At 39.0% G+C, this 26948-nt stretch overlaps 1 protein-coding gene across 5 annotated transcripts in view; it reads right to left on the reverse strand.

The window, feature by feature from the left end:
- The window catches only part of WDR70 (WD repeat domain 70), a 379012-nt gene that overhangs the window by 35322 nt on the left and 316742 nt on the right, over positions 1 to 26948 (reverse strand). For all 5 annotated transcript variants that reach the window (XR_013532332.1, XM_054252289.2, XM_035291652.3 and 2 more), the window contains 3 exons: positions 4272 to 4372; positions 2538 to 2617; positions 424 to 540 (listed from right to left, as the gene is read on the reverse strand). Coding sequence is in view for 4 of the 5 variants with exons in the window: in XM_054252289.2 (XP_054108264.1) it covers positions 424 to 540; positions 2538 to 2617; positions 4272 to 4372 (298 nt within the window). In the remaining variant the exon portion in view is untranslated. The remainder of the gene's footprint in view (positions 1 to 423; positions 541 to 2537; positions 2618 to 4271; positions 4373 to 26948) is intronic.

A 26948-nucleotide genomic window follows, 5' to 3' on the forward strand; every position in this document is an offset into this window, starting at 1 on the left:
CTAAGTCATGGTCACTTTCTTCCTTGTGTGAAACCTAATTTAGCCTGGATTCTGGTCAAAATGCCCAGTGTTGTATGTTAAGCCAATATTGAGAGCCCTGGTTTTAACACTGGGTTCCAAAGAGCCCCAGAATTCCACTGAGGCCTGCTAGGAAACTCAAGTTGGAGACCACGCAGAAAGGGCCCCAGTCTTCCTCGTTATTTCAGCATGGGTGCTCAGTTTTTATCAGCTTTATATATCTGGATTCTGCATCAGATCTTGAAAGTTCTGTTGCTAAAAAGAAAACATTTAAAAAATACCATGTGGTAAAATCTCTCTGAGGACAAAGAAGCATCCAGGCCCAAGAGACCTTCACAATTTTATATTGATTACCCCACCCTGCCTCTGAACCCCCCTGCAGGTCACTAGCTGGATCACAGTCACCTGGGCCTGCTACAGGAGGTTCGGGTTTATGCGACTTCAGGGGATCCAGTCTGTCCTTCTCCAGCTGTTTCCTTGTACTCCGTTGGCGGGGCTCGCGGAACATAGGCAACGCATGGGCTACAAAAAGTCACATTTGAAAAATTTCATTATAATAATAACCCTTCCATCCAAAAACATAGCTAAAGCATGACTAACTGAAAGATGAAATGGAAGTCATAACGACAGCCTTCGTTTAATAATAAAAGACAGTCTTACTGTAACCAATTAGCCTATTTTGCTTGAGACCAGACTCATTGTTCACCTCTTCTGGCAGCTAATGGCACTCAGGAAATACTGTCAAATATTGTCACGGAAACATCAGTGAGGCTCCTAATCTCCTAAACCATGGGTAGTACTTAAAAATTACTGTGGTTTTGAAGAAACACATATTGGGACTGCCTCTTATTTTTTCTTCCAGGACCCAAATGTGAATAATGCCTACAGCTTGCTGTCAACCCTGAAGTTTCCTCAGATGTCTCATAAACACTGGAATCACTTCACACATTTCTGAAATGTGACCACCTCTCAGGAGGAGTTGACAACACTGAGTAACCGGAAGGGAGGAATACTTATCCCACTGAAACTGGGATAAAGGTTGCCATGAATGTAAGTGGTGCCTAAATCTCTTGGCATGGGGACTTAATGAGGCCTTATCCCTCCTGCTATATAGTAGCAAAACAAGAAAATAAAAACCAAAGTAATATGTGTTCAATTGCTGTTGCTGTTTACTCAATGTCAAAATTAAATTTCAGAATATAAAAGATTATAAGAATTTAAAAGGAAAACAGTATTATATTCTAGGGGAGAAGGAAAGAGTTATCAGGGGAAGTATTACATAACTCTCTTTTTCTTGCCCCAAAAAAGTACCAGCACAATTTTTTTTACTCTTACGTGCAGATTAAACCCCTTTTTGAAAAAGAAACTTTTCCCAGGGGACCAGCAGAGGGAAGGGAAAGGCTAGAGGGAATTCATAATATGAATGAAATGTCTCTAACACCTCAAAAACTCTTCTAGTATCCCCTCCTACCCTCTACCCACACTGCCAACTGGGGCCAGACTGTATCACTCACCAGTAAAACATGCCTGCCTTGAGTCAGGGGAGCTGAGAAACATAGCCACCCGTCACTCAGTTGGGCAATACAACGCAACAGTATTTTTAGGAGGGGGAAAAATAGCTTTTCACTTCAAACGACTGGAGGAATTTGAGTAGGCCGCATGTAATTACATGAGCTAGACTGGTTATGACACCGACTTTAACACTCTACTTGCAAAAAGTGTCATGATCCCGGATCTCTTTACTGGTCATAAGCTCCAAGGGACTTGGTCTTATAGGAGACCCACCACCAGTGAGAAAACCCAGCAGTACAGTGCCCTCTGGGCTCCAGACTGAGTCACTGATAAAGTCCACAGGGCCATCTGCTAATGATAATCACCGAGCATCCACTATTTTTCCTAGCTGTCACCTGTTGCAGGTTTGAGATTGTGGCTCTGGGAACACATATCTGCCAGATTAATGAGGTTGTGTGACATACTTGAGAGAAAACCACTCTGCCCTAGTAAGCTTTCTTCTCATACCCCAGGTAATTAATTTTATATACAAATTCCTGTGGATTAGTCTAGTACATGGTCATAGAATTTCAGAGGAAGCTGGAAGAGTCCCTTCCTCTAGTTGTCACACTCTCCTGATTAAAAGTTAAGTTGTTCAACATCACATTGCCAGGTGGAACTGGACTAACCCAGGCCCCCTGATTCCAAGACCAGCACTCTTTCTTGTTTACACTTAGAACAGACTGTTACTCTTGAAAAGACTGCTATAAAGTAATGTATTTATACTTTACCTTTTGGCTTTTCCCTTTTGGGTTGAAAGTTGCATGAAATAACCCTTGTCCCTGTGATGAGTCACAGAAGCCAAAGAGGTTAGCTGTTACATGACTTGTAGTCCTATCCACATGAATGGGCAATTTTGTAATATATGCCTGAATTCTGAGGGCTTTCTCTGTCTCTAAAACTATGTAATCAGCACCACATGAGAGTAGCACAGAGGCACATGATTGAGAGGCATATTAATGACTTACGCGTGATGATGTAGTCCTGAGTTAGAGTCTCAGCTTGTTTTGCCTTCCGCTGGGTTTTAACCACACATAATTTTGCTCCCCTAAGGGGTGTAAAAGCAAATTATTTTCTTTAATTGGTCTTAGAAACAGAAAATGTATGTTGAAAACATGAGATACTTTCAGGAACATACTCTGTGCATACCCTCTGTCTAGACAAGTCCTTGACTTTCTGAGGGATAGCAACAGATGGGCAGATGGGTTTCAGTGATAAGATATTAAACTTATGGAAAAGCAAGTCTGTCAGTCAGTGGTTATTACCAAGCAAGAGGGTTGAAGAGGTAACAGGACAACAGGACACAAGTTTACAAAACCTATAGGAATAACGTGAAATTTTAAGGTCTTAAATAATAAAATTAACCGATCTTTTCACTCTAAAGGTCATAGGATTCAGATTTTAGTTGACGTCTTAAATGAAAGCAACCTGGGTGGTCTACACCACAAATGGCATATGTCCACTTCTCAAACACAAGAGTACAAGTGTCTGGAACTGAGTTGTCTTGGCAATGCTGCCAAGGGGCTATGGCCCAAGCACATGAGGGATTAACCAAAAATGTGCTTAGAACATTGCACTTCTCCTTAGTATTACAGAGTTACCCTTTTCAAGAGAAACAAATACAAATAAGCAAATTTCTTAAAGCAAAGACTCCACAGAAAGTGCCTTCTAAATGAATGCTATCAAATGAGGCTCATCATTTTCTCAAATGAAACAGACTCCCATCCTAAGTAAATTAGCATTTTTAATTTCTTTTTTAAAAAACAAATAAAATCCTATTTGTTTTTAAATACCACAAATATACTTTCTTGTTTAAGGCCAGGATTCCAACTCAAGTCCAGAAAGCTCTAAAGGAAGACAGGGCTGTCTGCTTTTATTCAGAGAAAAATTATGGTCAATGAATATTCATTAATAGAGGGTGGCTTTCCTTTCCTCAAAGGATGTGGGACCTTAAAACAGGTTTATATGGGACTTCAGTGAATTTCACATATGAATTTTAATGCTAGTTAACCAAGTCTTACCCTAAATAAAGAGCTAATCAGTCACTGTACTTTAAGAGAGAGAAACAAAACCATCCTTTTTTGGGTGGTGACACATGTCCATCTTTGTGCCTAAGCAAAATGGAAATAACTGAGGAACTGATTGAACCTCTAGTTAAGTTTTCAGACCTTTGAAATACAGTAGTATGTTTAAGTGTGACATTTGGATGGGCATGAGGGTGGAAGGGAAATGTATTTGTGCTGTCCCTTTCTGTGAGCAGAGAATAATCTTGCCAAACATCCAAACCAGTAACTGCTAGAAGCCAAAAAAGAAAGAAACAAAATGGACAAGCTAATTCATTTCCTGTAAGTGGTTAGTTCCCTGCTTTGTTAATCTCTTACATGTATCACTCTTAATGCCTCTGTCCACGGTGGTATGCAAAGTGGGCAGAACATTTTTTCCCCCTTGCACTCAACATTTCAGCTAAAGAACTGCAAATCCCCAGGAAACTTTCCCTTTGAATTCAGCATGGATCAAGGGCAATATTCAAATCCTCTTTAAAGCACAATACCAGGAGTTTGAGGCCTTACTCTGTGCTTGCTGCATTTTCTAAATGGGTGGATTTCCATCAAAGTGGGAAATAAATAATAGTGGGCGGTGGAGGGGAATCTTTCCCCCCAGTTGTTATCATCCATCTAAAACAGGCAATACTTTCGAAATACCTCTGACTCTTGTTGGGGTCGTAATAGACTTTAGCCAATCCATTTCCAGTTCCAACCATGATCTGGTTCAGCTTTGGATGCCACAGGCAGCGAACAACACTCTGCAAAGTAAAGGCACAGTGATTGACTAAAGAGGTCAGATAAAAATGGAAACAATCCTGCTGGTACTTTGATGGCTGGTCTACTATATCAAATATCATCCTGATGGTTTACCTCTAAGTTTTAGACATTTTCTTTTAAACCATAAAATTGTGTTCCTGAAGTTAAGTTCCATTCCATCACTTATTATCTGGGTGATATTCCATAAAAATAAAAAAGATGTTCTCTTCCTGATATTATCTCCCTTTCTGGATAGCCTTGAAAGCACAAAATTAGGTTTCTCAGCTCCTTTACCATGTGAGGCTGGCATCATGGAATGCTGAATCCACATAACTCAGTTACACTTACCACCGAAGCAGATTTCATGCTCTTACACCATACAATATGTCCCTCTGGACAGCAGATTGAGACCAGGTGGTTATTGTTTTCAGTTCACAATGATCCAAATCTCATAAAGCTTTTTCAGAAACAATACACATTTGTAGGCATTTAATAATGTCTCCCTATCTATGAGATAAAACAGCAGGACAACTGCAGAAGTAAAACAGAGATTCAGAATACAAAGACTTGACATTAACCTGAACGAAAAGCTGTTTAAGAGAAGGTTCCCTGGAAGTTATGATCCTATGAATTCATTACTGGTGAAGAAAATAAGTGGTGCTCTGGGGTTGAAAATAACCACAAGTTCTCAGTGGGAACTACAGACTGTTTTTAATTTTTGTCTGTAGTAAGAGGGCAGAGGTGGGAGGGATAGCACGAATAGAATTAAAGGGAAAAAAGATGAAGCTAATGTTGGTAAACAGAAACCACATATACCAGGTTCTACAGAACTCGCTCTGATACAACAAGATATGTGTGGAAGCATTAATTCAATATTTACTAATAATCTATCACTTGTCAAACTATACTCAGGGACAAAGGGGAAAAAGGGTATGATTAGATATTCGCATTTTATAATTCTAGTGGTAAAATGAAATCATGACTACTGTTTCCTAAATCTAGTTTGGGCTAAATTTCTTTGGTTCCTTGTCTCTAATCATCCCACTCTTTTGTTAAAACAGAATATCTTGAAATCTCTGAGATCCTTTTTTATAGAATATTGACACGCAGCTGGGCATGGTGGCATGTGCCTGTAGTCCCAGCTACTCAGGACGCTGAGGTAGGAAGATCGCCTGAGCCTAGGAGTTTGAGGCTGCAGTGAGCTATGATTGTGCCACTGCACTCCAGCCTGGGTGACAGAGCAAAGGAGGGAGGGAAGGAAGGAGGGTGGGAGGAAAGGAGGGAGAGGAGGGGGGAGGTAAGGGGAGAGGAGGGGAGAGGATGGGAGGGGAGAGGGGGGAGGGGAGGGGAAGGGTGGAAAGGAACGCAGGAAGACAGGAAGGAAGGAAGGAAGGAAGGAAGGAAGGAAGGAAGGAAGGAAGGAAGGAAGGAAGGAAGGAAGGAAGGAAGGAAGGAGGGAAGGGAGGGACGGAGGGAGGGAGGGAGGAAGATTCCGACTCCCATCTGAATGGCAAAAAAAAAAAAAAAAAAATAGATAAATGGCTACAAACCCTTACCTGAGATTCCAGAGGAACTAAGGAGAAAGCTGGAAAAAAAAATCTGCAAGACTTTTGTTTAATTCATATCTGATTTAGCAGACTTACTCTAGAAGAGTAGTTCTTAATCTATGCACCACTGAAGAGGATTGGGATATTTGTACAGAGAAAATCAAATCAGGATGGCTGTGTTTTCCCCATTAGCTGGGGGATAAATTAAGTTAAAAGGGCAGGTTTTCACAGTGTTAGGCTTTCTTTCCACAATTTTCCTCAAATTCATGGTGCCTGCTACCCAGGCTAGCAAGTGCTAAAAGATGATAAAACAAATATAATAGTAAGTAAATATTAACAGAAAAACTTGAAAAAATAATTTGGGCTTTGGCGGGGGTTGGGGGGGCGGTTGTTGTTGCTTTGTACCTATACTTGTAAAACCTACTTCATAATGCATGCATATAAAAGTCACATTTTCTCCTAATAAAAATTGCTCCTGGTTGGGAACATGGAATTAAGTATATCAATAGCTCAAGGTCTACAAAGTGCAGCTTCTGGGTCCTCTGCCACTGAGACTAATTTGAGAACCATGCCTAGACCACTGGAAATTCCCAGATGGTCACAGCCAGGTATATGGAAACATGAGGAGAGTCACAAACATAACTTCATGAAGTCATGTTTATGAAACCCTATCTAGAAGTCCATCTGAGCCAAGACTCATTTCTTTTAGTCTTTGCTTAAATGTTGTTGCTATTCAGACCACCCAATTTAAAACTGTGCCCAGAACTCCGCTTGCTCTGCTTTTCTTTTTTCTCATAGCACCTATCATCTTTTAATACAATACATAACTTATTTATTTATTTATTTTTTGAGACGGAGTTTTGCTCTTGTTACCCAGGCTGGAGTGCAATGGCGCAATCTCGACTCACTGCAACCTCCACCCCCTGGGTTCAGGTAATTCTCCTGCCTCAGCCTCCTGAGTAGCTGGGATTACAGGCACGCGCCACCGTGCTCAGCTAATTTTTTGTAATTTTTAGTAGAGAAGGGGTTTCACCATGTTGACCAGGATGGTCTTGATCTGTTGACCTCGTGATCCACCCGCCTCGGCCTCCCAAAGTGCTGGGATTACAGGCTTGAGCCACCGCGCCCAGCCTACATAACTTATTTATTAAAGATGTTGATTGTCTGCCTTCCCCACTAGAACATATGTTCCATGGGCAAAGATCTCAGTCAGGTTTTTTTTTTTTTTTTTTTGGCAACATATCCCAAGTGCCTAGATTAGTGTCTGGCACTCAACAAATGTTCACCAAAGGAACAAATTAAAAGCTACAGTTCATCCATGCCTAAATGGATTGCTTTGCAAGGTGGAGCTGGAGACAATTTTCAAATTAAAGTCATTACTCCATGAGGAATAATTTGATTTCCTCATATCATCATTATACTCAGGTATCCTACAAATGTAGAAGAGCTAGTTTCCTTCTATTGTGGTCCAAGAGAGAGAGAATATGCATGAATCACAGAGCAATGAAAGAGGCTGTCAAAGGTTTTCAGAAATCTCAGTGACCCATAAATGGCCCAGGACAATATTAAGAACATAGTATTAGAGTTATTTCTCTTTCTTGGTTCTCTAGAGGTCTGGCTAAGCAGTCTAAGATTACTAGTTCTCAAATATGTTTTTAAGCAAGCAGGGTGCAGAATTGGAAAAGATCCACAATGTAGGCCTGGTAAATTCCAAGACATCCAGCCAAACAGGCAGTTCCAGTGGCAGCAGGTTACTGTTACTCTCTCTCTCTTCACTGAGGGTGTAAATGTTAGAGAGAAGCAACTGCTCAAGCCAACAGACCAAGGTCCGATTGCTTTCCAAGGACACTTCACCTCTATTCCTGTTCACATCCTTTACCCTCCAGAGCCTTTACATGCTGGTTAGTATATGTTCTTACGGAGAAGCACATTAGCCCTCCTTTCATACCGAAACAGGGAGAAGCAAATAAGACACCTTGAACTAAATAGTCATTTAGTTCCAGAGCCCCATGCACTGTGGCAATGAGTCACCAAAGCAGCCAATGAGAAGCCTGTGAGCAATCTCAGGCAGAGGATACTTAAGGCTCAATTACCCTAAGACCGGTTATTAATCACATACTGCAAGGATTCTAAAACACAAAATGAAGAAAAAGAATTTAAAGCCAATGGTGGGTGGGCCTTTTTTGTTTATTAATATTTATTGTGTGTGTTTAGCTAACCTTTGTAAACTTTGCAGCTAATGCAGCTCCATACTTTATCCTGTCAAGGAAATGCATCTTATAGCAGAGAGCTGGCTACCTGCCAAACCAAACAATCCCTGAGACTGCAGCGGGGCTGGGAAGCAAGCTGAGCTGCCACGCTGCTAACTTGTCAAACATACATACCCGGCTTTGCTTAACAACAATGCGACACGTGCCTGCTAGAAGCCTAAGGAACCATCAGACAGATGAGCTACAAATACTTAGAAAGAGTACAGTCCCTCAATCAACCAACTGCCCCAAACTTTTTTCATCCTGTTCTTGAAGACATGCTTCTTTACTGGGAACTTGACACATTCAGACCTATGGATTTACCAAGAAATGCAGCAAATAAAGCATAGAGAGCACATTTGAATGAAAGGACCAAGGAACCAGCAAGAAACATCAAGACATCAGATCTACAGGATCAAAGAGAAAGCCCTCACATTGTATCATGAGATTCAACTGGCAGAAGGCCACTGCAGTGCAAAGAACAAGATTCTGAAATTAGTCTGTATATTTTAATAAACTGATTTGCTTAATTAAATTGAAAAAGTGTTTCATTCTTACACTAATCTACTTCATTTCCCAAAACATGTGGGTTCACTAATGGTAACTGCCGAAGCTGAACTATATATTTCAGCAAAAAATTAAGCTTATTCTTTTTAACCAAAACCCATATTCATTTGGCCTTTTAATTTGGTAGTGGAGGCTAACCACAAATTTGCCCAGAAATAAGAGGCCAGAATTGGAATAGGATACTATAAGCAGGATGACTAGGAGTTACAAGACCTTAATATGCTCAACAGAGAGATTTTTCTTCCCTACAGAACCAAACAAAAAAAGAGAAGGGTAGGCCGGGAGAAGGGAGAGCACAATGTCAAACTAGGAGTGTCACGATTCCAAAATAGGAATTTTGGAATTACCCCTTAGCAAAAGTGAAAAGGCCACAAAAATTTCCAAATAATTTATTTCTGTGGTTTTTTTTTTCGTTTACTTTTAGAGAAACCAGGGAAGCAAATAAGGGGAGGAAGAGAAGGAAATCAAAGAGAGAAATGATTTACATTTTAGGACATGGTAGAAAGGGAACTATCAGGTACTGAAACTTTGTATTATTTAATGTAATTGAGCCCTCACAACTACTACAAAAGTAATAATCTCATCCCATCTCACAGATGAAGAAACTGAGGCTGTAGAGAGTGGTAACTTTCCTGTGGTCAGATAATAACTTGCACATAGAGGAGCTGGGTCAGTAAGTAAGTTTCTCCAACGCCACTGCTCACTCCCTCACTACTTAACCATACAAAGACCTATTTGGAAAGATGGGGAGGAAAGGAGGCAGGAGACGTTTACTCATATCCAAACCCACCTAACCCAGTACAAACCTTAGCAAGTTTGTATTAACAGCAGATAATATTACTAAGACCATAAAAGAAAAGGCCCACTAGTTCCCAGTTCACAAATATTACTATTAAAGAAATTAATGCCTGCATAACATCTTAGGTATCTGCAATGCACATATCTAAACACTACCCTTATTCTACATGCTAAAAGAAAACCAACAGCCTTCATAATTTTATACCTTAAACATGATTACGTTGAAACCCCATTTCCAGATCCTCCACAGCTGCAGACCCATACTGTAAACCAAATTCCATCTGGTTCTTTCACGTTTGGTTTTTGTCATATAGTACAAGAATGGATAAGCTTACACAGTGATTCCTTGGATAAGAAGTTTTCAGATTTTTCAAATGAAAAGCCTGACATCTGTCCATGAAGGAGACTGTCACAGAATTTTGCAGACTTGTACAGAGGTAGTCTTAGAGTGACAGACATCCTCAGGACTATCCAATACATTTGGGATGGCTGTGTGTGTGTGTATGTGTGTGTGCAGATTCCAGACACTAAGAAAGGAGAACAAGATGTGAACCCGAAATAAAACGAAAACAGATAAAAACAAACAAACCAAAAATACTGGAGAAAGAATTTTCTTCAGATTTCCACAAGCTCATGAGTTACTTCACAGAGAAAGAAAAACTGTTTTTGTTTTTTAGTTTTTTTTTTTTTTGAGACGGAGTTTCGCTCTTGTCACCCAGGCTGGAGTGTAATGGCTCGATCTTGGCTCACCGCAACCTCCGCCTCCTGGGTTCAGGCAATTCTCCTGCCTCAGCCTCCTGAGTAGCTGGGATTACAGGCGCGCGCCACCATGCCCAGCTAATTTTTTGTATTTTTAGTAGAGACGGGGTTTCACCATGTTGACCAGGATGGTCTCGATCTCTTGATCTCGTGATCCACCCGCCTCGGCCTCCCAAAGTGCTGGGATTACAGGCGTGAGCCACCGCGCCCAGCCGAAAGAAAAACTGTTTTCTATATTAAAATATTGGGCCAGGGAAGCAGAAGAGTAAAATGGGGATTGTTTCAACTTTTCCAGGCTATTTGTCCTGTCTTTGTTCCCTCCACTCTCTCTCAAAGCCTTGTTTTCTCAAACTTGAGATGGCTTTGCCGCATACATAGCCCACAAGACTTGGCCTTATTCCTCTAAAGTTCAGGAAGCAAACATGGTAAGCCCCAGTCTCCAATAACTAAGACTCATCAGCACCATCTGATCTCTACAGACATCCCCTCAATGAAAAAGTTCAAAGGCAGACATTTTCTCTACACATCTCGCTAAGTGCGCATAGGCCTCCTTTTTTTCTCTTCCACATTCCTCCAGTTCCAAGGAAGTTCTACCATGGGCCACACTTGCAGCAACTGTGCAACTGTCTTTTTTATTTTTTTTGCCAGAAATTTTCTCAATCTTCTCCCTTTCCTATCTGAAAAATTCTCTCATAGGCCAGTTAGAAGTGCAGGCATGAAAAGAAAAAAATGCCATAGTCCTTTCATAAATGTGGGGGCTGCTTCAGAAAAACCAAGTAAGGGAAAGTGTTACTTTGTACCTGCCATACATATTTGATACAGATGCATAGATTATGCTTTTTAAAAACTGGCATCTAATTATCAAATAAATTCCCATCAAAGTCATGGAAAATGGTTTTAGTAAAATAACTCATTTACAGTCTGTGCTATAAAATAAAGGTAACCACTATAGCAGCAAAAATCTGGAACCTGGTAGTTGTCCTTGGCACTAAATGAATCCCATCTGTATCTGATAATAAACCTGCCTGAAGAATTTCATCACGAGAAAAAGTTCTCACAGAAAATGGAAGGTCTCTTGGGAAAGAAAATTAAATATAATTTTGTTCATCTAATTCAAAACGGTAAAAGTTTGCTCCGACCCTGTTACCTGAGAAGAATTTGTGAAGGCAAAGAAGGCCCAAGTAATGACTGAAGAAAGTCTGGTAATTATTCTTATTAATGGTAGTCTGTGAGCAGGAAACAAACAGGAGACTGAGAACAGGAGTCCACAGGGTGAGTGACCCAGCTGGGTGGTCATCCTATGAAGCAAATGTCCCCAGAGGTCCCACACCAGGGGACTCACTTAGATGCAGCAGAGCTTCCCACTGGTGGGCACAGAATGGGATACCAAGATATGGCGGGTGTGCCAAGATATGAAGACTCTCATGCCTAAGAGGAGCCTGGGGCGCTGGGGCCTCAGGCTAGTCATTTTTAGAGAAGAGTAGCCTTATCTGCTTATATCATATATTATCATTTATTATGGAGACCAGGTTGCACAAAGGCTTGGGCAGCACTATATGGCTATTTCTTTTCGTTTAAGACCCACAGTGTAAACCAAACTCCACCTGGTTTTTCTACGTTTGGTCTACACAGATGAGGGCTCCTTTACTTTTCTTCATTTATCAACAGAGATAGGCATAAAGATAATGACCACCAGTTCTGTGTTTATATGAATAAAACAGTAATGCATGAAACTTATTAAGTCTCTAACTGCTAGATAAGAAGTATATGTAATCAGATCTTGGAAATCGTTAAGTATGTAAAACCAAGAAAACACAGGAAAAGCTGAATCTTCCTGTATAGGCAAACTACACAGATATGTAAAACATTTATCTTACTACAGTACAGCTAAAAATGTTCTAAATATCATACTCTTTTATTCAGTCCTTTGGGGGTTCACAACCCATCCTCCCGCAAGACCATTATCTACCATTTCTAAAAAGGAAAAACGCTATCCTGGAATACATTTTAATTACAAGCCTCTTTCTTCTCCACACTATATGTAATTGTGAAAGTCTGGCCAGAATTCTGATAGAACAGCTGGAAAACTTGTTACCAGAACAAGAAAACTTGTTCATCAGATTCAGGCTAAGAGAGAAAAACTGTCAGAAAATCCTACAAGACATAAAGTCCTTCACTTGGTCCATCAGTGGGATTTGATATGATGCTAGGGTTAGACAACGGAGCTCTAGTCATTATTGTATTATATGTTTACACATTATGAAAAGCATAGTATCATTCTGAACATTTTTTAACATCTACAAATCCTCTTTATATATATATATACACATATACATATATATACACACACATATATATATACATACATATATATATATATATATATACACACACACACACACACACATATATATGTATATAGGTTTTTTTGTTTTTGTTTTTTTTTAATAGAGGCAGTAAGTATGTTTCTCCCTCAGGGTTGTACTACCTAGTGGCTGATTCTTTATCTAGCTTTGCCATTCATGGCAATCAGTTGATACAAGTTTAAATACCTATTAAATATATTTAAATATTTATTAAATAAAATATCAAACTCTTGTGTAGAGAAGGGGGGGAAGTCCCTGTTTAATCAAAAGGGATACACTATTTCTATGGTTTCATAGGATTAGAAATAGAAGCAGAAAAATCTTCATTTGCAAATGCTGGCACTACTAAAGATAGGATGTATTTTAATATAGCTTGTTATGGGGTTAAATGACACTAAGAAATAGATAAACTATTAACTGGATAAGCCCTCCTTTTGGTCCTCATTCTTTTTCTCACGAAGCCTAAGGTAGCACCAGATTGGCCCTTCATCTCACATTGTAACTTCCCAAATGAGATCACTGTTAAATTGGTGGTCACAAGAAAAGACGCTTAACTGCAGGGTTTGAATCTGGATTCCTACAGTAAATTTTATTTCAAAGAGGAGGACATCAAATAGAGAATCTAAAAAACTGCACCTGAGTCAAGAATCTGCTAGTTATAAAAATTTATAACGTTATTCTTTTAAGAAAGAATGAGGTCAGGTGTGATAGCTCACACCTGTAATCTCAGCACCTTGGGAGGCTGAGGTGGATAGATCACTTGAGATCAGGAGTTCAAGACCAGTCTGGGCAACATGATGAAACCCTGCCTCTACTTAAAAAAAAAAAAAAATTAGCTGGGTGTGGTGGTAAGTGCTTGTAATCCCAGCTACGTGAGAGGCTGAGGCACAAGAATCACTTGAACCTAGGAGGTGGATGTTGCAGTGAGCTGAGATCACACCACTGCACTCCAGCCTGGGTGACAGAGCAAGATGGTTTCAAAAAATATAATAAAATTAATTTTTTCTTAAAAAGAGAATAAAGATGAGAAAAACAAAGTGATAAGTACTATATCACATAAGTATTTGTCCCCTATTCTAATGAAGAGTAATGATTTGACTTTGGATAAAGTGTCAAATTCAAACAAATAACTTTTGCCTCAAAGCACAGAGTATGTTTTAAAAAATAGGTCTAGGAAACATATCATATTCATTAATAGTGTCACAACCAAAACACATTATATTCATTAGAATTTAAACTACCAGTATTTTAAGCATCTGCAGTAAATCTGTGTTTCCTCTAATGAACCCAAAACATAGCTATTTGTAGTAAGTCTGAAAAAAAGGATCAGCTGTCTCAAGTTTTAAAGTAGACAATTATATGTATACTTCTTTCATAAATTCTAATAGAAAATATATGCACTGAAATTCCAAATTGATTTTTAAAAGCTATAAATCTACATTCCAAGACCCTAAATAAAAAGAAAAAAAAAAGCTATAAACCAAAAAATAAAAACTTGACAAGATGGTAAGGAATAGGCCATTGCAGTTAGTCCCAGTAAGAATATAATAAAATAAAATGCAATGAAAGGTAATGCAAAATTAATAAATACATTTTCACCAAGCATCTACTATGTGACATGTATTACGTTAATAAACATTAGTAATATGATGCTCTTACTACCCAGATGGCACCATCAGCTTTAAGAAGACCCTTACTCCAATTTGGCCACTGGAGAATTTAGAAATGGTTGAGATGAGAGTATCAAAGACAACAGAAGTGTGGAGAAAACAAGATCCACAAAGAAATGTTAAAAAACAAAAAAAGAACAAAAGACTAAGTTTGGTTCCCTCAGACAAAGACAAGACTGAACGGTAACTTTATAATCTTCAAGGAAACACAGGATGTTAACCAGCTGTTCTCCAACTCCATAAGGACCAGAGCAAAGGATGTAGGCTCTAAACATGAGAATGTGAGGCTAAAAGTAAAGAAAAAGCTGATACGACAGTAAGAGATTTCATACACAGAAATAAACTCTTTAGGGAAGCTGTAAAATCTGTTAAGTCTAATTTTTATACAGGAGACTTATGTCATGGTGTGCAGGTAGGCAAGAGGAATGAGCTCTGGAAAATAATATTGAGAAACTGAGCCAAGTATGCTTGATACCAATGGCAGTTAATTAAGCAAAAGCCAGTAGCTCTGCCTTGTGGCATAGTTATGTCAAAGGAACATACCACCCGAGTAAGGGAGGTGACTCATTCTAGGATCAACGACATTATTTTATTTTCTACCATATGAAGGTCCCTCCAAACGTGCAGCTAACTTGGAAGCTTCCTCCTAGGCACATCTGCTATAGTCTGTACTGTTTTGTTTTGTTTTGTTTTTTTTCCATCACCACTGTAATTTTTTTTAATTTAAAAAAGCTCTGGTTCTCGGTAAGAGAGTAGACTCCACGCAGTCTCTCCCTCTGAATGTTGTTTAAAAACAAAGACAGAAGGCACAGGGTACCTATCTGAGGACTCTGAAAAGTAAACAGTAGTAGGTGGATTTGGGAAGAAGTCCAGAATTTAAAGAATCACTAAAGCAGAAGTAAGTTACCATTTCCCCAAGTCTAGTCTCCACCAATAATAATAATAAAGTAAAAACAAAAAATCTATGATGAACAAAACAGAATTTTAAATAAAGACGAGATCAGTCCAACTGAGTTTTCCTTTTGCCTTAGTTTGTAACACAGCTTGGCACGGCACTGTTACTGATCCTATTTTTATTTAAAAATTTGGTATTTTATTCATCATAGACGTTTTGCATTTTTTACATTGTTGCATTAAAACATTATTTATCTTGATTACTGAGTGTTTTAGCACCCCCGTAAACTCTGTGATTGAGGAAAGCATCTCACTTGCATCACCCTAATCCTGGCCCTGTCTGTGGAAATATCGTCTTCCACGAAACCAGTCCCTGGTGCCAAAAAGGTTGAGCACCGTTGATTTATATGACATTCTCAAAACCATAACACAATAATGATGGAGAACAGATCAGTGAATGCCAAGGCTTAGGAGTCGAGGGTGGAAGAGGAGTGAGTGTGTGACTATAGTGGGAGAGCAAAAAGGATGATAGAACTGTTCTGTATCCTGATTGTGTTGATGGTGATTACAAGAATCTACACATGTGTTAAAAATCACAGAACTGTATGCTTTCTTAAAAAGGTCAATTTTATGGTATCATAATTTTTCAAAATAATAAAAAGGAATCTGCACTAAACTACTTCCTGTTATCTTCCCTACCTAAAAATATGTTAACATTGGATATCGCAGATATTAACAGTTAAACCACTAGGAAATCTGAGGATTCTCTTTACTCTTATGTGCCTACAGATGAACATTCAACTGTATTCTTCAAATCTGAAGAACTACTGCTCTGGAACCTTCATAACATGATACCTCTAGTGAATGACAACCAACAAGCAATTTAATCAAGTCTTATTGATGCTGACTTAGTAGGTCAGCCCAGCTGAATTCACGTTCCTATTTAAATTATATGTGTATGCTGCTTGCTTTAGGAAATCCCCCAAAAAGGGTTTAATTTTTTCAAGGTGATCTTGTAGTCCAAATTATGAAGGCAGCAAAAATGCAATGTTGCTTTTCACCATATTCTAATGGCATCTCTTTTCTTCAGTGATTCAAGAAAATACTCCTAGAAACAGTAGTACTGAGTGACCACTGCACTTCTTGACAGTAAAACATTGCCCTAATAAGCCATGCTAGAATGTGGCTCTTGACCCTGGAAAAGATAGTTGCAGAGAAAGAAACATGTACTGGCAAATTTACACTAAAACCCCATCATTTTCTACTTGTTCTCAGGTTTTCTATCAAATATACATACATCTGGAGGACCAAGAAACAAACAGTGCTCTGAGACCCCACCTTTCTGTTCTCAGTGAGTAAGTGTTCCACACACCTAAGTTAGGTATACTGTCCTAACACTTGGCTGTGGGCAAATATACATATATTATTAAATACAAATATGTTACTCAGGCTCCCTCTAGGATATGCACTGTTTAATCCTCCTAAAAAAGTGAATTATAATAAAATTTCATTAAGCTGATACCACATTATTCAAAATAATACATAATTCAAAGTAAATGCTATTCCCTAGTCAACAAACTGCCTGATTACTCTATAATAAAAATCAGAGAATGGAAACCTAGCTAATTCAAAGCCCACTTTTTCCATCTCCTTGTGTTTCACATTAAAGAGGTTCCACTATATTTTAGAAGGCAGATAAATGCCAAGTTAAGTCTTTTGAGTTTAGTTTCAGTTAGTATTTGTAGTGCTGATAGCTGAGGTTCTCCCTGTGTAATGCTATTCCTTGTATGACTCTGGGCAGAGACACTGCTTGACTCCTTTATTTCTAGAAACTTATAAGGAGGTGCAATTCTGCCAGAGTTGGGACTTTATATCAGTAAAACAGATGATTATTCTATTCCCAGTATGAAATGAAAGAACAGATGAGCTCCTCAACTCCTTCAGAGTCAAACTTTCATAGGCATACTATCATTAATTTGTTTGAAGTGCATTCCCAGAACAGCTACAACTACATTCAAAAGTAAGAACAAAGATACATTCCAAAGCCAATTCTGAGGACTTCTGCAATATCCATTAATTTGAATAAGCTTTCGGCTTCCCTCCCTAAGTACAAATAATGGAGGCTGACTGTAACCTGAATGGCCAATATGTGCCTTGCACATTATAAATTAAGATAAATTCATCTATTATTTCATGACCCTTTTTATCCATTTAGTCTTCCTCTTCAATCTCTCTGAATTTAAAACATCAATATTCTCTCCTAATAAGAACATAAAAACTTTTTTGTGAAATAAAAAGTGCTAACACTTTCATTTCCAGAATATACACTTTTTAAATTTATGTTATGCATAATTGTGTTACATGAAAAAAATGTATAATTATACATAATATTTAATGAAAGTGTTAGCACTTTCATTTCCAGAACATATACTTTCTCAAACTATAAAGTTAGTCCCTTGAAAACAACAACTATCACAGTATTTCAAACAGAGAGAAAACACCAGATACTTCATATTTTGAGTTTTCTTTTTTAGAGACCATAAACGAGGAATGCATATTATATATTTCATTTATCACAGGATAGGGACATTCTGAAAAACAAGCTATGACATAAGAAAGAAAAACTGTAAGATAATCCTTGTGTTACATTACCTAAAAATGTCCTAAAGAAAATCAAGTATTATTTAGAAATCAAAAATGAGGGTTTTTTTCCTTCCTTAAAAGACCTCTACTATCATACTTCTAATGTTAATATTAGGATTTCAGTCAACTTTATTTAATTTTTTTTTTTTTTTTTGAGATGGAGTCTCACTCTGTTGCCCAGGCTGCCTGGTTCTCCTGCCTCAGCCTACTGAGTAGCTGGGATTACAGACTCCTGCCACTGCACCTGGCTGATTTTTGTATTTTTAGTAGAGACAAGGTTTCATCATATCGGCCAGGCTGGACTTGAACTCCTGACCTCAGGTAATCTACCCACCTTGGCCTCCCAAAGTGCTGGGATTACAGGCATGAGTCACCATGCCAGGCCTTTTCAATTGACTATTTAAAATGCCCAAGGCATACTAGTTGAAAATATCAAAGCAAATTTCCTTTTCTCTCGCTTCAGAGGCCAAACACTAGATCAGTTATGCCTGAAGCTATAGCAGTGATTTAAAAAGATAAAAGTTTGGATGGAAGATCCAAGATGGCCAATTAGGAGCAGCTCAGGATTGCAGCTACCAGTGAAAGTGCAGAGGGTGAGTGGATGCCGCATTTCCAGACAAATTTTTATTGCCCACAGACCAGGAGATTCACAGGCAGAGGAGCCCCATGGGTCGCCAGCGTGGCTGTTTTGGCTGGCACGGCTGTTTTGCCAGTGCCCCGGCGTGGTGGTTCTCTGTCCAAAATACACTAGTCTGGGTGTCCTTTTAGCTGGCGTTTGGAGCTCCAGGAAAGCAGAGTCGCCCATTCATCTGATTAAAAAGGGGACTGAAACAGGGAGCCAGGCCAGGAGATTCCCAGGCAAAAAAGCACCACAAATCTCAGCACCGCCGTTTCAGCCAGCGCAATGGGTCACTGCACGGGAAATCACACAGACCCCGGCGCCTTTTCAACAAGCGACTGGAACACCTGGGAGAGAGTCGACCATTCAACTTAAAAAAAAAAAAGGCTCTGAGGCAGTGAGCCAGGTGATCAGGATCGGCTGGTCCCACCCCCACAAAAAAAATAAAACCAGCATTGGAAACGCTCTGGGTAGAGAGTTTCACAGCAAGCACAGTTGAACCCAGGATGGTCCAGCTCTGTGGGGGAGGGGCATCTGCCATTACTGAAGCACTCCACCACTATGGAGGTAATCCGCCACTGCTGAGGCAGCGCGTTGTTGTCGAGGCAACCCACCATTAGAGAGAGAGAGTCCGCCATTACATAGGTGGGCCACCATTGACGAGGCAGTTCTAACTACACCCATAAAAACAGGACTGCAGGAAAGTTCACACGGCAGCTCGGGGGAGCCCACAGCAGCTCAGCAAAGCCTCTGCAGGCAGACAGTGACTAGGTTGCCTCCTTACTGGGCAGGGCAGCCCTGAAAAAAAGGCAGCAGCTCAATGGAAACTCATAAATAAAGCCCTAACTCCCTGGGACAGAACACCTGGGAGGAAAAGAGGTTTAAGAGTTCTGCTGTAGCAGACTTAAACGTACCTGCCCAGCAGCTCTAAATGAATGATGGACCTCACACCTCAGCAGCACTTGAGCTCCTATAAAGGAGAGACTGTCTCCTCAAGCAGCTCCCTGACTCCCATATACCCAAAGAGTAACCTCATAAAGGAGAGATCAGACTGACATTTGGCAGGTATCATTAAGGGAAAAAGATAGCAGAAGAAAAAACTGGTAGCAACCTTTAGTGTTCTGCAGCTGCTGCAGGTGATCCCCAGGCAAGCAGGGCCTGGAGTGGACCTCAGCAGTCCTATAGCAGAGGGGCCAGACTGTTAGAAGGAAAACTAAGAAACAGAAATAACTTCCTCAACAACAAACTGGATGTCCACTCAGAGACCCAATCTGAAAGTCAACAACCACAAAGATGACATGTGAATAAATCCATAAAGATGGGAAGAAATCAGTGCAAAAAGGGTGAAAACACCCAAAGCCAGAATACCTCTCCTCCTACAAGGGATCACAACTCCTCACCAGCAAGGGAACAAGGCTGGATGGAGAATCAGTGTGATGAAATGACAGAATCAGGCTTCAGAAGGTGGGTAATAAGAAATTTCTGTGAGCTGAAAGAACATGTTCTAACCCAATGCAAAGAAACTAAGAACCTTGAAAAAAGACTTCACAAAATGCTAACAAGAATGGACAACTTAGAGAGAAATATAAGTGAATTGATAGAGCTGAAAAACAAAGCACGAGAACTTCGCAAAGCATGCACAAGTTTCAACAGCTGAAGTGACCAAGCAGTCACTTCACAAGAAGAAAGAATATCAGAGGTCGAAGAAGAAATAAAACAAGAAAGCAAGATTAGAGAAAAAATAATAAAAAGGAATGAACAAAGTCTCCAAGAAATATGGGACTATGTGAAAAGACCTACTCTACGTTTGATAGGTGTACCTGAATGTGACGAAGAAAATGAATCCAAGCTGGAAAATATTCTTCAGGATATTATCCAGGAAAACTTCCCCAACCTAGCAAGGAGGGCCAACACTCAAATCCAGGAAATACGGAGACCACCACAAAGATATTCCTCAAGAAGAGCAACCCCAAGGCTCATAATCGTCAGACTCACCAGGGTTGAAATGAAGGAGAAAATACTAAGGGCAGCCAGAGAGAAAGGTCAGGTTACCCACAAAGGGAAGCCAATCAGACTCACAGCAGATCTCTCAGCAGAAACCCTACTAGCCAGAAGAGAGTGGGGGCTAATATTCAACATCATTAAAGAAAAGAACTTTCAACCCAGAATTTCATCTCCAGCCAACCTAAGCTTCATAAGTGAAGGAAAAATAAAATCCTTTGCCAACAAGCAAGTACTCAGAGATTTCATCACCAGAAGGCCTGCTTTACAAGAGCTCCTAAAAGAGGCACCATACATAGAAAGGAACAACCAGTATCAGCCACTCCAAAAACATACCAAATGGTAAAGAGCATCAACAAAATGAAGAATCTGCATCAACTAACGGGCAGAACATCCAGCTAGCATCAAAATGGAAGTATCAAATTCACACATAACAATATTAACCCTAAATATAAATGGACTAAATGCCCCAATCAAAAGACAAAGACTGGCAAATTGAATAAAAAGCCAAAACCCATCAGTGTGCTGTCTCCAGGAAACCCACCTCACATGCAAGGATACACAAAGGCTCAAAATCAAGGGATGGAGGAAGATTTACCAAGCAAACGGAGAGCAAAAAAAAGCAGGATTTGCAATTCTCGTCTCTGATAAAATAGACTTTAAAGCAACAAAGATGAAAAGAGACAAAGAAGGACATTACATAATGGCAAACGGATCAATGCAATAAGAACTAACAATCCTAACTATATATACACCCAATACAGGAGCACCCAGATACATAAGGCAAGTTCTTAATGACTTACAAAGAGACTTAGACTCCCACCCAATAATAGTGGGAGACTTTAACAACCCATTGTCAATAATAGACAGATCAACCAGACAGAAAATTAACAAGGATATCCAGGACTTGAACTCAGATCTGGAACAAGCAAACCTGATAGACATTTACAAAACTCTCCACCCCAAATCCACAGAATATACATTCTTCTCAGCACCATAGCACACCTACTCCAAAACTGACCACATAATTGGAAGTAAATCACTCCTCAGCAAATACAAAAGAATGGAAATCAGAACAAACAGTCTCTCAGACCACAGTGCAATCAAGTTAGAACTCAGAATTCAGAAACTAACTCAGAACCGCACAGCTTCATGGAAACTGAACAACTGGCTCTTTAATGTTGACTGGATAAACAATGAAATAAAGGCAGAAATAAAGAAGTTCTTCAAAACCAATGAGAACAAAGACACAACATACCAGAATCTCTGGGACACATTTAAAGCAGTCTCTAGAGGAAAATATATAGCAATAAGTGCCCATATGAGGAGAATGGAGAGATCTAAAATTGATACCCTATCATCAAAATTGAAAGAACTAGAAGAGCAAGATAAAAAAAAAAAAACTCAAAACCTAGCAGAAGACAAGAAATAACTAAGACCAGATCAGAACTGAAGGAGATAGAGACACAAAAAAACCCTTCAAAAAAAAAATCTATAAATCGAGGAACTTGTTTTTCAAAAAGATCAACAAAATAGACAGACCACTACCAGATTAATAAAAAAGAAAAGAGAGAATAACCAAATAGATGCAATAAAAAACGATAAAGGGGATATCACGACAGATTCCACAGAAATTCAAACCATCATCAGAGATTATTACAAACAACTCTATGCACATAAACTAGTAAACCTGGAAGAAATGAATAAATTCCTGGACACTTGCCTCCTCCCAAGCCTAAACCAGGAAGAAGTCGAAACCCTGAATAGACCAATAACAAGGTCTGAAGTTGAGGAAGCAATTAAGAGCCTACCACCCAAAAAAAGCCCAGGTCCAGATGTGTTCACAGCCAAAGTCTACCAGACATACAAAGAGGAGCTGGTACCATTCCTTCGGAAACTATTCCAAATAATCCAAAAAGAGGGAATCCTTCCCAAATCATTTTATGTCACCAACATCATCCTGATACCAAAACCCGGCAGAGACTCAACAAGAAAAGAAAACTTCAGGCCAATATCCATGATGAACATAGATGCAAAAATCTTCAATAAAATACCGGCAAGCGGATTGCAACAGCACATCAAAAAGCTTATCCACCATGATCAAGCAGGATTCATCCTGTGGATGCAAGGCTGGTTCAACATACCCAAGTCTATAAATGTAATTCACCACATAAAAGGAACCAAAGAAAAAAACCACATGATTATCTCAATTGATGCAGAGAAGGCCTTTGACAAAATTCAACAGCCCTTTAGGCTAAAAACCCTCAATAAACTAGGTATTGATGGAACGTATCTCAAAAAAATAAAAACTATTTACAACAAACCAACAGCCAATATCATACTGAATGGGCAAAAACTGGAAGCATTCCCTTTGAAATCTGGCACTAGACAACGATGCCCTCTCTCACTACTCCTATTCAATATAGTACTGGAAGTTCTAGCCAGAGCAATCAGGCAAGAAACAGAAAAAAAGGGTATTCAAACAGGAAAGGAGGAAGTCAAATTGTCTCTGTTTGCAGAAGACACGATTGTATATTTAGAAGACCCGATCGTCTCAGCCCAAAATTTCCTGAAACTGATAAGCAACTTCAGCAAAGTCTCAGGATACAAAATCAGTGTGCAAAAATCACAAGCATTCCTGTACACCAATAACAGTTGCTACAAAGAGAATAAAATACCTAGGAATACAACTAACAAGAAACGTAAAGGACCTCTTCAAGGAGAACTACAAACCACTGCTCAATGAAATAAGAGAGGACACAAACAGATGGAGAAACATCCCATTTTTACGGTTAGGAAGAATCAATATCATGAAAATGGCCATACTGCCCAAAGATATTTACAGATTCAGCGCTATTCCCATCAAGCTACCAATGACCTTCTTCACAGAACTGGAAAAAACCACCTTAAACTTCATAAGGAACCAAAAGAGAGCCCACATAGCCAAGTCAATTCTAAGCAAAAAGAAGACAGCGGGAGGCATGACTCTACCAGACTTCAAACTATACTACAAGGCTACAGTAATCAAAACAGCAGGGTACTGGTAGACCAATGGAACAGAACAGAGTCCTCGGAGGCAACACAACATATCTATAACCATCCAATCTTTGACAAACCTGACAAAAACAAGCAACGGGGAAAGGATTCCCTGTTTAATAAACGGTGTTGGGAAAACTGGCTAGCCATGTGCAGAAAGCAGAAACTAGACCCCTTCCTGACACCTTACACTAAAATTAACTCCAGATAGATTAAAGACTTAAACATAAGACCTAACACCATAAAAACCCTAGAAGAAAATCTAGGCAAAACCATTCAGGACATAGGTGTAGGCAAGGACTTCATGACCAAAACACCAAAAGCATTGGCAGCAAAAGCCAAAATAGACAAATGGGACCTAATCAAACTCCACAGCTTCTGCACGGCAAAAGAAACAGTCACTAGAGTGAATCGGCAACCAACAGAATGGGAAAAAATTGTTGCTGTTTACCCATCTGACAAAGGGCTGATATCCAGAATTTACAAAGAACTAAAACAGATTTACAAGAAAAAAACAAGCCTGTTCAAAAGTGGGTGACGGATATGAACAGACACTTTACAAAAGAAGACATACATGAGGCCAACGAACATGAAAAAATGCTCATCATCACTGGTCATTAGAGAAATGCAAATCAAAACTACATTGAGATACCATCTCATGCCAGTTAGAATGGCGATCGTTTAAAAATCTGGAGATAACAGATGCTGGAGAGGATGTGGAGAAACAGAAACACTTTTACACTGTTGATGGAAGTGTAAATTAGCTCAACCATTGTGGAAGACAGTGTGGTGATTCCTCAAGGACCTAGAAATAGAAATTCCATTTGATCCAGTAATCCCATTACTGGGTATATATCCAAAGGATTATAAATCATTCTACTATAAGGACACATACAGATGAATGTTCATTACAGCACTGTTTACAATAGCAAAGACCTGGAATCAACCCAAAGGCCCATCGATGATAGACTGGACAGGGAAAATGTGGCACATATACACCATGGAATATTATGCAGCCATGAAAAATGATGAGTTCGTGTCCTTTGTAGGGACATGGATGAACCTGGAGACCATCATTCTCAGCAAACTGACACAGAAACAGAAAATCAAACATCACATGTTCTCACTCATAGGTGGGTGTTGAACAATGAGAACACATGGACACATGGAGGGGAGCACTACACACTGGGATCTGTTGGGGGGAAGTAGGGGAGGGACAGCAGGGGTGGGGAGTTAGGGAGAGATAGCATGGGGAGAAATGCCAGATATAGGTGATGGGGAGGAAGGCAGCAAATCACACTGCCACGTGTGTACCTATGCAACAATCTTGCTTGTTCTTCACATGTACCCCAAAACCTAAAATGCAATTAAAAAAATAAATTAATTACTTAAGAAAAATAAAAGTTGGTCCTCAGCCTTGGGAGGATTAAAAACTCTCAGCATCAGTGTACTAAAAAAATAAAGGTTTAGTTTTTTAATTCTTTCTTATCGTAATTTTGTTCAGCCTTATTTACAAAAATAGAGGTCTCTCACCAAAATACCTAAGCAAACAAACAAATTAGAAAAAAAGTTAGGTTCAGGTGTAAAATTTCTGGCCTTTTTCCCTTCCTCTTTTCCTTCTTTACCCATGAGAATGCCTGCTATCTCTGAAATTACTGCCAAAAGCAAATAAGATGCAGAGACCATGAAACAATATCAGGTTAATAAAACCTGATTAATCATGCTTAAGTCAGAAAATATAAATGGTAATATACTGGTACAATTGCATAAGTCACTTGGTTTATACTAGTTAAAAAGAAAATTCTATTAGTCATTTCATAATAAATTATCTAAATTATCATCTGATGAAAAACTACCAAGCTAATAATATTGTTATTTTAGAGCATTTCCCTAAATAATAGGTCTTAAGAAAAGTTTAATATTTCATAATTTTCTCTAAAAATTAATTTTAATAATTGACATGTCATCTCCAAGTTGTATTTTATCCATTCTTTCTTTCCTATGCTTTTATTGCATAAAGCAGAGTAATGGAAGCCCTTTACATAATACATAAAAAGCACAAGGTGCCGTCTTACACAAAAACAAAAGTAGATTTGTAAATTCAAGATTCAAGTTATATTCTGGAATTCATCTTAGAAAAGAGGCCAGTCATACTATTCAAATCACAAAGAATTAGATAATAAATCAAGAGAGAGAGAGAAGAGCGTGTATGTGCACATGTGTGCATGCATGTGCATATGTGTGTGTATGAGTCCGTTCTCACAGTGCTAATAAAGACATGGGTAATTATAAAGGAAAGAGGTTTAACTGACTCACAGTTCCACATGGCTGGGAGGCCTTATGATCATGGTGGAAGGAAAAGGAGGGCCAAAGGCACATCTTATATGGTGACAGGCAAGACAGCATGTGCAGGAGAATGCCCCTTTATAAAACCATTAGATCTCATCAGACTTATTCACTGTCAAGAGAACAGCATGGAAAAGACCTGCCCCCATGACCCAGTTACATCCCACCAGGTCCTTCCTACAGCACATGAGGAGCTACAATTCAAGATGAGATTTGGGTGGGGAACACAGATAAACCATTTCAGTGTATAATTTGAGTAAATGCAATTAGGCTACAAGGGAAATGTGTAAAAATATTAGCAGAATTGTAAAACGTGTGCAAACATCATGAAGTAGCAAATGTTAAAGAAACATACACTATTTCCTACCAAACAGACTTTAGAATCTCTACACTGAATAGAGAAAAGAAACATTTTTTCAAAGAATATGACAATGCAGAGAAAAGAATTAAAACAAGTTTTGGTCTTTTAAAAACTTTATTACAAAAATAATTATAGAAAATACATTTGCTATATTTTTTAAAAGCTATGTTTTTGTGAAGATAGTTTTTAGTTAATAAAAATATATGCATAGATTGTTAACATCTTCTGACTGAAATAATGTTTGGCTCCATATACATATACTGGGCCTGGTGTCCTAGAATATACGCATGTAGGGGTTTATTGTTTTAGAAGACAGTGTGGGAGGAGTGTAACCAATCATACTTCACTACAGTAAATGGACACATCTAGAATAGACATAATGTCATCACTGTCTGTGCCTTGGTCAAACAAGTACACTGATATTAAGAATCTGAGATGCTGCCTTTTATGCAAATTAAAACTCAACACAGTACCATCATGGAGTGTGGTATTTCCAACACAGAAATATAAAAGAGGTGTCTTTTGGCTCTTCTAGTAAAGTGTCCACCTTTTATACATTCCAAGAAATGTATTTACTCATTTTTTTTAAATTCCAAGGAGACATAAAACTTGGTACCATAGGTCAAAGGGACTGTTAAAAGCCCCTTTATTTAACAGAGCATTCTAATATATAAACAGAAAAATAATGTTGTTTGATGTTAACAACAATAAGCCCTCACCCT

Source organism: Callithrix jacchus, chromosome 2 (genome assembly GCF_049354715.1).
Source record: "Callithrix jacchus isolate 240 chromosome 2, calJac240_pri, whole genome shotgun sequence".
In the NCBI taxonomy this organism is placed as follows: Eukaryota; Metazoa; Chordata; class Mammalia; order Primates; family Cebidae; genus Callithrix; species Callithrix jacchus.